Genomic DNA, 12,668 nt, shown 5'->3' on the forward strand with positions numbered 1-12,668 from the left:
CCTATTAGTTTTCCTTTTTTCTTTTCTGTCCAGTGATTGTTTCAATAATGCTCTATATGATGATCTTATAGCTGACATTTATTTGTGTGTCGACATGATGTTGCTACGTGTGACAGTGATGGAGTCTGCCCATTGGCCACTCACAGTAGATGTTGTGTATGCTCATGGCCCCCCACACTCCTGTTGCTATGTAACAGCACTCCCTTTTGGTCAATTTAAAACAGTTATCACACAGGGAAACGTCACGCCTCCCTCACATTATCCACTCACCTATGTGAGAAAGAGAGTACGCTGCAAGGAAGGATAGTGTAGTTTGATTTTCACTGTCATATTTTTTTTTTACAACAGAATGTGTCAGACAGACTTTTAGTGTGAGTAGTATTCTGCAGTTTTTCTTGTTTTTGTTGATTTTACATTTGCGTGTGCCCTAACACCCACCAATGTTATAATCCAGTTGGTGCTGTTTCACAAGTAAATTTGGACAGTATGTTTCGCTTCGCAGCACCTGTTGTCAGCATATGTGGTGTCTGATTTGATGAGCCATTAGCTGAGGAACTGAGGACAGAAACACATCTATCTATCTATCTATCTATCTATCTATCTATCTATCTATCTATCTATCTATCTATCTATCTATCTAGCTATCTATCTATCTATCTATATATATATATATATATCTATTTATCTATCTATCTGTTTATCTATCTATCTATATCTATCTATCTATTTATCTATCTATCTATCTATCTATCTATATATATATCTATTATCTATCTATCTGTTTATCTATCTATCTATCTATCTATCTATAGATTGATCTATATATCTAGCTAAATAGATATCTGTTTACTGAATAAGTAAATAAGACTACAAATCTGGCCATACTTGCCAATCCTCCATGCTATACACATTTTGATCAGTAACTTACGTTATAGTTTTCAGACATTCTGTGTTTTCATTTTTTGAGAGTATGGTTTAGAAATCAACTTGCAAAGACTCAAAATGTGTGTGACATTAGGGTATTACAGAAATCCACACATATGGTTCTGGAGTCTCTGAATCTGGCTTGGGGCTCGAACACACACACACACACACACACACACACACACACACACACACACACACACACACACACACAAATGGTTAAATTTTCTCTCTGTTTGATTCCCTTCTATCTTCTAGTGGGTGAAGCCAGGAACCTGATTCCTATGGATCCAAATGGTTTATCAGACCCTTATGTTAAACTCAAGCTCATCCCCGACCCAAAGAACGAGACCAAACAGAAGACCAGGACCATCCGTTCCTCTCTCAACCCCTGCTGGAACGAGTCCTTCACCTTGTGAGTCATCAAGTCTGTGTTTGTCTATTGTTGTTTATGTTTATTTGTGACAAGAAGAAGACCCCTTTTTTGTTCTTGCAGTCTCTCTCATCACATGTTGTTACTTCTTCCTCTGTGTGTATATATGTGTGTATTTAGTAAGCTGAAAGCATCAGATAAGGACCGCCGTCTGTCCATTGAGGTGTGGGATTGGGACCGAACCACCCGGAACGACTTCATGGGCTCCATGTCGTTTGGAGTGTCCGAGCTCATCAAAGCTCCCAACTGTGGATGGTCAGTCAGTCTTTCTTAGTCCCTTTCATTTGAGAGGTTGAACGTTTAAAGTATCAGATTCTCCAAAACATCCGCTGGTGTGAGGACGTTGTCATATCCAGCAGCAAAGAAATTGGAATGACATTACATTCTGTATTTATACAGCGTAGTAAGCTATACATCATGCTTTACATGTAAAATAGTAAAGCACAGTAAACTGCATGCAAAGTGTTGTACCAGTATCACGACCAGTGTTGCTGAAACTGATCAGAAGTGTAAAGCAGACCAAAGTTTGTTTTGTTTTTTTAACCAAATTTTTCTTTAATATTATGGTAGTATATTAAATGAGTTGCTCTGATTGGTTATACAACCTTTATCTAATCAGATATTGAGATCTCATCTTCAAGGGACAATGGAGATCCAGGATACTGAACAACATAATAGATGTTGGACTGTAGTAAAAGTAGCAACTAAAAACATAATTCTCAGTAGAATATGAAATATGATTTTTTTTTTTAAAGGAATAATAAAGTACTGTGGGTTACATCATAAAAAGTTAACTAAAAGCAGTCAGTTCAGACCTGGCCTGGGGAACAGGCTGTGTGAGCAATTGTTATCATCTATCTATCTATCTATAAATTGCAGGAACTGTCTGTCTGTCTGTCTGTCTGTCTGTCTGTGTGTTATGTGCATATCTCTAGAACCGTTAGTCCGATGGATTTCAAACTTGACACGTGTCTTGCTACACATGTCTTGCTGCAAGTTTGACATTGTTTGGATTAGAAATGCAAAAGATATCGTTTAATATATATCGGTAAAAGAAGCACATATTGGCTTTTGCCGCTCTAGCCCCTGGCCACTTCCCCATCTGCTGAAGTGTTAAATTAGTTAACGATCATACAACACGAGACACTCTCTCTCTCTCTCTCTCTCTCTCTCTCTCTTCTCTGTCTCTGTCTCTCTGCTCACACACACAAACGGTCCAGTTCTGGTGGTTGATTAATGCAGACATGTGCTGAATAGCTCTTAGCTCATAGTTCACACATGAAAATCTCAGCTGAGGTAATTCCCCTCCCTGTCTCTGTCTCTCGGTCTCTTACGCACACACATACACACACACACACACACACACAGAGAGACACAATAAAGTATAAGAAGCAGAAGGTAAATCTCAGCATCCCACGTTCTCATCTAAATCCTCCCCTCCGCTGGCCATGACACCATTAAAGGCAGCAGCCACTTCCATGGCAACGCTGGCGCCAAACGACGCCAAAGCATCTTCACACACGGCTGTATACCCATAATGAGGCAAACACACACACACACTCAAATAAACAAATACAATGTATAAAAACAGATGATGATGGATAGGTACTGTAAGTGTGTGTGCAAGTTACACAGGAACATGTATTTGTAGTCTCTCTCTCTCTCTCTCTCTCTCTCTCTCTCTCTCTGTCTCTCTGCGCACACACACAAACGGTCCGGTTCTGGTGGTTGATGAACGCAGATATGTGCTGATTAGCTCTCATAACGGGCCAGGTGGGTAGCGCACTGCCATGAGTCCATGACATTAATGTCTGAATACTCCACTTTGTCATTGTGATATTTTGTGATTATATTCTGAATCTGCCCCGTTCTCTTATCAGGTAAATACAGTAGTACAATGTCTTCCTCTGATGTAGACGTAGCCTACACTGTAAGTCAGTAGTAGGCTATACAGTGGAGTTGCATATTAAGTGGTTTGGGGTCCTTCTGTAAGTCATTTTGGGATACAATTTGGTTTTGAAGAATTCTACAAGCAGCAATACCACAGGCCAAGCAATCGCCCATTCCAAACAGGCACATTTTAACGGGCTCTGTACTAGTATTATAAATACAGCTCAGTAAAGGTGTCTCTTTAAATGTATGTAAGGGTTTAAAGGATTTTTTTTAACACCGCTAACAGTTGGTCATTTAAACTTGCAAAATATATATTTTAACAAACTTCGTCAGAAATAGGAATGCCATAACAGTAAGTCAATGTGGTTCCAGCCGTGCTTGATACTGTACTGGCCACCAACCTAACGTCACTGTGAAACACCAGCACACTGTGGGTAAAACAGACGTAAACTCTGACTCCATTCACTCTGACAAACAGCACCTGCCGGCGTAATTTCCTTGTCTCTCTGTCTTTGTCGGCCTGCTTTGTCTCTTCCTGATAAACAGACACTTGCACTCCTTGGCCATGTTAAAATACCTGCCTAAACCGAGTCTGATTGACTGCTGCTTTGTGCACAGTTACAAAGATCCAGGAAATACCTGCTGTAAAAAAATGTAGCCCTGGAAACTACTTCTGTGTGTTTGTCTGCTGTATATAAAAGATCATTAGACAAGTGGCCAGAGGATGTGTACATTAGAGATGAAGTCTCTGCTGAAGGGGTGCAGACCTGCAAACACTCAAAGGAAGGGAATCAGCTACTGATGATTGAAGTGGTGCAGAGATGTAAAGTGTTATTGCTGTCTGGGTGGACAGAGGATGGATTCAAGGAATAGTACAGTAGATAAAATATAGATTCACTTTTCTCTTTCTTTCTTTTTTCTCCCTCAGGTACAAGTTGCTGAACCAGGAGGAGGGAGAGTATTACAATGTTCCCATCCCTGAGATGGACGACGTCAACCTGGAGCTCCGACAGAAGTTTGAGGTAAGTTTGACTGAATTTGTTAACCTGACGCACCAGATGGTTTGTTACACAGAACTGTGTGAGAAGCCGTCATTGGAAACTGTTTGGGAAAGGGCAGACCCTTTCAAAAAAATACCTGGAAGGTGATTGTATGAACCATCTGTCTATCACGTCCGTTGTTGTTTTGATCGAACAGTCCCACACACCCAAACCACACCTGTAGCTTCCCGTAGCTCCTCACAGGCCGCTGATTGGTCGAACAGCTGGTAGTTCAGACACAAACGCATTACTTCAAGCCTGATAAGATGGATTTTCGTGTGATATGTGATCCTGCAATTCTCGCGTGGTCGCATGATATCGCGAGAATCCAGCTGCCACGCAAGGTTATGATTTCGTAACACTCAATAAAAGCATACTGTAAGTAGGTTTTTTTTGTAACACATGCACACATGTATATCGTATACACTCACTTATCCTCTCCTGTCACCATGGTAACCTTGTCCTGTTCCCCCACTTGTGCTTTGCACCCTTCGTGTCAGAGAGGGACATCGCTTTCTTCTGGCATTGATAAAGCGAATACTCTTGATTTTAAAGGAAAATCCCCAAATACATACAGTACAAGCTTACAGTCGACAAAGGAGGCAAGTTCCTGATTGCCTTATGTAAGAAGTGCAGGTGCAGCTACAGATAATAATTGACAATACTCACTCAGTGGAAACAGGCAGGCTATTTTTCTTTACAATGGGACATAACTTAGTTTGAGAAGTAATACAGAAGGATAAATCATGTAGAGGGTCTAAATGAATGCCAAAAAGGGTTTATGCTGTTGTTGAAATAGCAGCTTTAATGGTTTTGCTGTATCTCCTTGCCCTCATTGGACTGAAAAAAACTGTTTTTGTTACTGTCTACTGTAATTCAGCCCACATAAACACCAGACAAACACTCTTGTCTGCTGTTTTGGATTAAGCTTTTTCTTGCTTTCTAATATGTCATCTTTTTTATTCAATTTTAATTTTTTCTTATATATAATTAATATTATTCTATCTTAATCATGCTTCTTGGACCACCTCAGTCCTTTTACAAGTTTTGTCCAATTTACTTTTATCATTTATACCTTACATTACATCTGGTTACTTTTATCACTCTTACAAGTTGTTGATATTAGTGGATGATGTAGTTGTACATACTGATTTTATAAATGTGTACTCTGCTAGCAGTTTTTTTATATATATATATATATTTTTATTGCATTTTTCAAAACACAGAACAGCTCAGACACGACAAGAAGGGAAAAAAACAGCAGGATGTGGGCATGTGGATACAGTAAATAGAAAATTATTATGAAAGTAAGAATGAATAAAATTTTTCATCCAGCCTCCCCCTCTCAGTATTCTGCAACAAGGCAAAGCAGTAACCAGATGACAATCAATACAGAGCATATAAACATAGCAAGGCTACAAGGCACTCGTCAGATAGTGGGCACTTAAAACCAAGTCACAAAGAAAGGCTAGGCTGATCTAGGAAATCCACGAAGCAAGGAGGATGACATCGTGGGCCCAATATGCTGCAAGTAAGGGTCCCAGACCTTATAAAAGGCAACTATTTTGGAGTGAAGCATGCACATGATGTATACACTGGGAATGCAGTCCATAACAATGCTGTGCCATGATTGGTCTGCTAGCAGTTTTGAGACTTTTTGTTGCTTTATGTACATCAAACTTAATAACTTAATAAGAAAAACATTTAAAACTCAAAAAGACTATTGTTTGCTTTGAAAATGGTTGGCAGAATGTATACTTTTCTAGGATTCGTAGTAAAGTAGAGCAAAATCATGCAGCAACAATGCAGCTAACTCTCGCTCTCTAGTGGCCAGTCTGTTTACTGCAGTGGGGTTTCTGTTACAGTAACACATTAAAACATCTGTGCTTTAAATAAAACTCATAACCTCTTCACGTCCATATTTAATAACATGCAGGTAGAAGGTGGCTGATATATTAATGTAAACAAGTGCAAAGCATATGGGATTCCACTGAGCGAGGGCAGTTTTATTAAAGTCCAGCTCCGTGTGGTTTAATACTCAGTGTCTTGACTCTCCTCCGAGGCTATAGCGTCTTCACACAACTGTGCTGTTGCCGTGGAAACTGGGGCGAGATGCAGAAATGAAACCAGATGTGACAGAAAAGGATGTACTCTGTTTTCTAGTCATGCCTTTGATCATTTTATCGTTCATAGATAAACGATAATAATAACAGATCAAAATAATGAATAATCAAGTCCACATATATATTCTGTCACTCCCCAGCTCATGCTTACACCAGCTAACCTTTGACCGCACTAATAAGTGAGTTTCTTCTTTCTTCTAGGCCTGCCAGTTAAATATCCACTATCTCAAGGTAGCTCTTCTGCCTGCTCCGTCTCTATTCCTGCATCACGCTCACTTTACTGGCCGCATTGGGATTGTTTGTGGATTTCTGCTGGGCTTCCACAAATTAATCTGATTTACTAACAAAGGCTCTCAACAGCATATAGTTGAACCAGCCCAATTTGCTTGCTGTTGTACACACATTTCTCTAACTGCTCTCACACACTTATACACTAACTTTCTACTTCTCTCTGTTTCATGCTTACAAACTAACTTGTTTTTTTTTTTATTATTAAAAGGACTACATTTTATTTAAATATTAAGGAACAATTCAATCATACATTTTGATGGTTTTGCAGCACCTGCAGCACCTGCTTCAATGGTCAGCATCAGCAAAGTCTGACATTTGCATTTGGCTTAACAGTGCAGACAGAAAAGCAGATGGTGTTCCAAAAAACACAAAAGGAACAAGAAGGTTTAAATAGATGTCCTGCATATAACAGATTTAACATATGTACTCCACACAAACACCACAAAGCATTGTTGTTAGTAAATTTGTGGACCACTCAAGTCTTTGTTGGTGTCATCATTTTTACTACTGTCAGTGTACTGTCATTACCCAAGACAGCTTCACACCCACTCCTCATTGGCTGACAGTGTGGTCCACAGTCCGCCTTCTACTATTCCACCTTTGGTCAGGACTATAGAAGGCTGTAGGGCTGGAAGCATGGACTGATACTAATGCACTATAATTGTATGAATGAATGCGCACACAGGCAGGTTCTTGCTGTTCTTGGTGTGCATGCCAAATGTCTCCACACAGTGGCAGTGTTATATCCATTATAAGACTGTTGTGTAGCTGCATTGTATGTGTTTGAATACAACTTTGTGTGGCCACATTGACATAAATATTCCATCTTTTGTTTGTGTTGAAACAGGTCGATGTGTTCTTTTTCGTGAATTGTTTATAATGTAAAATATTAGACATGTACAGTTTATGTAAATGTTCTGTGTTTTGAAAATCACCACGAGATGGTAAGAGTGACGATAGAACAACTGTAAACAAATTAAGCACAGGATCCCCACAGTATTTAAATTTAAGTTTCCTCCCGACAAAACTTTATGACATGATAAAAGCAACAACAGCAATGTGATAACGTGATGGGTAGATATATAAAACTTTTCCTGTATAGTGCTGACATGCACAAAAATATCTCCACTCCTAAATTAGACATTAATGGATGTAAACACACCCAAGCTTTAAAACCTGGTTAGATATGAACCAGACCAATTTTGTCCTCGGCCGATCTCCTCCAGCAGCGCTCTAATAGTGTTTATGTCCATCTTTTTTTGGCTTGTCATCCCATATGTGGCCATGAGGTATTAGCAGTAAAACCAAAAAGTATTTTTTCCTTGTAAAGGGATTTTAGAAGCCAGAACAGAGGGAAATATCCTTTTTTTTTTTTTGCAAGAAAAAAAGCAAAAAGAATACAGAATAAATCTATCAAAAATAATTAAATTTTTACTAAGAATTTCTTTCTTTATTTTATAAATATATATATATATATATATATATATATATACTGTATATATACACTGTATATGTGTTGTGGTCCCCCTCAGATTTATTTTGGGAACCACCAGTTTATATCGCCATCACACATTATGACGAAAGCCAGAGCAAACTGTTGATTAATGACATAAGTATGTGAAATTGTAACTGACGCACCTTCTTAATGTTTACATTATTCTGCTCTTAATTAACCAACTTACCAGGTGTGCATGTAGAGCCTGAGTCAAAATATGTGACAAATGTTAGTTTGAGTATTGTCACATTGAGTTAAGAGTAGAGAAATGGTTGGCGTGGCAACAGCCTCTCTGTGCCCCACCGGTCGCCTGTTTTCTCTATCAGCCAGAAACAGACAATGGCTGTGATGGGAGCAGGCAGAGTCCTAATTGCCCTTTTTGTTCAAAGACGCTTGGCAGGCCAGTCATTATAACAACAGGGAACCTTGCAATGCTGGCACCCCCCCGCTGACTGCCCACATCATAATTTCCCAAAATGCTCCAGTAGAAAGATCATGCTGAATACCTGTGAGGATGTCTGACATGTCAGTGGGAAGAAATAGATCACTATATTCTCTCAACATAGAAATAGAGGAAGATTAGAGATGCTTGATTAGATTCTGACTTGTAAATCTGCAGCTAACCAGTTTTTGATGACGTGAGGGATGTTAGTGCATCCATCCTGGCACATTTTAGGGTAATGTAATAACTGCTAAACACTTACAGAATGTATTATCATGTATCAAAATGTAATGGCAGCATGCATAATACAGTAATAAATATCTGGATTGAAAATGTAAAGGATCACGCAACGTCAATAATCAATATGGTACAATAATATGACATATCCCTTTATATGACATTTTACATTGGCATTTCTAATTAATGATGCAATAAATATATTAGATGTTACACTTTAATGTGGATTTATGTCAATGACAGGTTCTTGTAGTTTTAACCCATGTGGAGAGATATTTTATTATCATTTTAAAATGCTTTGTGGTCATTACATCAGTTGTTAATGTGTTTTCAGTTTTTAATGAAACAGATTATATCTTACTGAAAAGCAGCAGACAACACACAGTCCTACTGTGATCAATAGCTGACGTGCACACTTCCTGAAAAAATTTGAGCAACGGGTGATTAAGTCCTGCTTTGTGTGGCAGTCTGTGATCTGCCAGATGTGATTCTCTGACTCCAGACCAGCTGTTAGACACCAGCATGAGCATCTCCTTATCATTATTATTTACTTCATTTGTTAATGCTAAACTATCAAACTATGTAGATGAAATCTCATATCAATACTGAATATACTTTTTCACTTTGTAATGCCATTTTGACTGTTTACGCTACAGAAAGCCAAGCTGGGCCACGGTAAGAAAGTGATCACGCCGTCAGACCATCGGCGGTTCAGCCTGCCTTCAGGTAACGTGGACCGGCTCCGACTGAGTGACTTCAACTTCCTGGCCCTGCTGGGGAAGGGCAGCTTTGGCAAGGTGAGACCTGACACTAAAGGCATAATGTAAAAGCTAATTAATCTTGTAACGCTTTAATTTTGGCAGCCAAAGAATGCCTGATAGTGGGCATTTGTTTGATGTTTCAAAATCCATAATCTCTTTGTTTCATTGTGACGTGGTGTCTTCATCAACTGCAGGTAATGTTGGCAGAGATGAAGTCAACAGAGGAGCTGTACGCCATCAAGATCCTGAAGAAAGATGTTGTGATCCAGGATGATGATGTTGAATGTACAATGGTGGAGAAGAGGGTCTTGGCCCAGAGAGACAAACCGCCCTTCCTCACGCAGCTCCACTCCTGCTTCCAGACTGTGGTGTGTGAAAACTTCAGCCAAAGTCGTTTTTATTGCGTTCTTCCCGCACTGCTGTAGAACTGCAGTTACACAATAAAATATAATTTACTTTATATAACGGGTGCTATTGTGCTCCCTCATCATTCTTTCAACTGCTGTCTATCCAATCCCTGACGTTTTATACCGGTGTGAGTCCGTTACATATATCTTTGCCTTTCCACTTACTGTCTATTTATTCGCACTCTTTTGCCGGCGCCCCTGCAGAGAAAATTGATACTGGGCTGAGACCACCCTTGAATATAAAGTCTCCAGTATGACGTCAACTCTGTGCGTAGACAGGGTGACCCTTATCAAAGCTTCCTGATTTATATTACAGGTATATGAGCTGACCGTAGCCTTATTCCTGAAAGAATAGGTCATGTCAGGCATTTTATTATCTCTGGAGGACCACCAGGTGTTAAGATACATTATATATATGTTATATGTTTATTTCTAAGGATAATTCTATGTAATGCACTGCAGGTTTTAGTGTGCACGCGTTTACTTTTCTTTGTGTAGCATCCATTTAGAGCTGCTCTTTGGGGAATAACATCCTTTTTTTAATCTAGGATCGGCTGTACTTTGTGATGGAGTACATCAACGGGGGAGACCTTATGTATCATATCCAACGTATGGGCAAATTCAAGGAGCCACAGGCAGTGTAAGGACACTCTATAGTTTATCCACAGGCACCTGTTTTAACAATAACAAAGATATTCACCAGGCAGATAAAATGGTTTACACCCACCATAGCTAACAAAGCAGTACCATAATACACTGACATCTAAGTCCTAAAATTCTGATATTTGTGTGCAAACAACTGCTATTTATATTTATTTGGACATTTCATGCTTTTATTAGATAACAGTAGAAAGATGGGGAATGACATGCAACAAGGGAACGTTACAGTTCATGGTCAGACATTTATTAATATAAGGGCAAGGGATTATTGTGTGTTGCTTTCTTGTATTCAGTAGAATCACTTCCCTGACAAATTTCTTTTGTGAAGATGTGTATTTGTTTTGTCATTTTCGATGTTGCAGGTTTTATGCAGCAGAGATTGCTGTCGGTTTGTTTTTCTTGCACCGAAAGGGAATTATCTACAGGTGGGTGAGTCAGAGAAAAAAGTGTTTTATGTAATGACACACCACATTCTCCTAAAATTCATGCATGTGTTTTGGAAAACAAAACACATGCAGGCTGTTTACCATAAACATTTTGCAAATACATTGGAGGAAAAGATTTGAGATAAATAGATGAGGTGAGTATGAGCAGAGATTTGAAGAGAAATATAAAGGCTGTCTGCGTGTTGAAGATCAATGGAACATAGTGTGACTCATTGAAGACAGAGAGCAAAAAAAGTGAAGTAAAATCTATAGTAAGGGATTTTTATGCAATGTGATGGAGGAAAACATGATAGACAAGCTGAATTTGAACATGTAGGAGTTGAAGTAAGACATGATGAAGTAGTTTAGAAATTGACTTGGAGAGAGAGACTGATGGGCAGAGTAAAGCAGCAGACAAAGGATAAGGCTATTACAAGATAACACACAAGACAGACATAAAGAGAAATTAAGATAGGGTAGGGAAAGTAAGTAAGTAAGAAGAGATTAAAAATGGACCTGTACATTTAGCCTTGCTGTGTGTAAACTGCACTGCTTGTATACCCCCAGGAAGGGTATATGATGCAAAAGAGCAAAAATAGAAAGGACAGAAAGAAATGATTGACAGAGGCTAAGGTCACCCTGTTCCTCTTCGGTACTTCAGCTAAGGACTAAGGACATATCTCACCAGCCTTGTGTTTGGCATCCTGACACTGCTTTGTGACAGATGTATCTGCCAGAAGTGGTGAATGAGGAAGAAAATGAAGAATTGAGACATGAAACACAAGCACAGACACACATTGAATTGTAAAAGCACAAATATAAAACACATTATTGTTGGTTTCCTGATGTATGACATGTGCTGCAGACAGATAAACTGGTGGCAGTGGTGCAGAGCAACAGTCTGGATAGCTGACAGCAACACACAACAAGTATCACAGTGGTCACAAATCCTCACAACCTGTCTCTGCTGCAGGGATCTGAAGCTCGACAACGTGATGCTGGACTCTGAGGGCCACATCAAAATTGCTGACTTTGGCATGTGTAAGGAGAACATGTATGAAGGCATGAGCACACGCACCTTCTGCGGCACCCCGGACTACATCGCACCGGAGGTGAGAAGGAGATGTCTGTAATGGGGAAACTGGTCCCAGATTACAGTAAGAATCGCACTGCATCTTATTTTTAGACTTTCTTGTCCACTATATATATGGATTTGAAATTTTTTTGTGCAGCTGTTGTATACTGTATATATAGTATTATTCTCAAAAACAGTACAACCAACAAGTTATTACAAGCATTTATTTACACAGGGGAGAAGGGCAGAGATGATTCATCAGTAATAATATGGTTGGCTTATAATATGTGTATATGTATTTCTATGTGTATCTCTCCCCTTCCATCTGTCTGCACTGACTCATGAGGGAGCACATTGTCTCACAGATGGGGGGGGGGAGCACTTACTCCACTTTTCTCACAGGAAATGGAGCAGAGCTGTATAGTAACGAAGTAGAACTACTTCACTACTCTACTTAAGTAC

At 39.3% G+C, this 12,668-nt stretch overlaps 1 protein-coding gene across 3 annotated transcripts in view; it reads left to right on the forward strand.

Moving 5' to 3' along the window:
- The window catches only part of si:ch73-374l24.1 (protein kinase C alpha type), a 118,059-nt gene that overhangs the window by 96,339 nt on the left and 9,052 nt on the right, over positions 1-12,668 (forward strand). For 2 of the 3 annotated variants that reach the window (XM_039825102.1, XM_039825105.1), the window contains 9 exons: positions 1,183-1,339; positions 1,478-1,612; positions 4,179-4,272; positions 6,615-6,644; positions 9,535-9,675; positions 9,834-10,007; positions 10,595-10,686; positions 11,069-11,131; positions 12,105-12,243. In XM_039825102.1, the coding sequence (XP_039681036.1) occupies positions 1,183-1,339; positions 1,478-1,612; positions 4,179-4,272; positions 6,615-6,644; positions 9,535-9,675; positions 9,834-10,007; positions 10,595-10,686; positions 11,069-11,131; positions 12,105-12,243 (1,025 nt within the window). The remainder of the gene's footprint in view (positions 1-1,182; positions 1,340-1,477; positions 1,613-4,178; positions 4,273-6,614; positions 6,645-9,534; positions 9,676-9,833; positions 10,008-10,594; positions 10,687-11,068; positions 11,132-12,104; positions 12,244-12,668) is intronic. The other variant, XM_039825103.1, reaches the window with a different exon arrangement.

The sequence above is a fragment of the Perca fluviatilis genome, chromosome 15 (assembly GCF_010015445.1).
Source record: "Perca fluviatilis chromosome 15, GENO_Pfluv_1.0, whole genome shotgun sequence".
Lineage (NCBI taxonomy): Eukaryota > Metazoa > Chordata > Actinopteri > Perciformes > Percidae > Perca > Perca fluviatilis.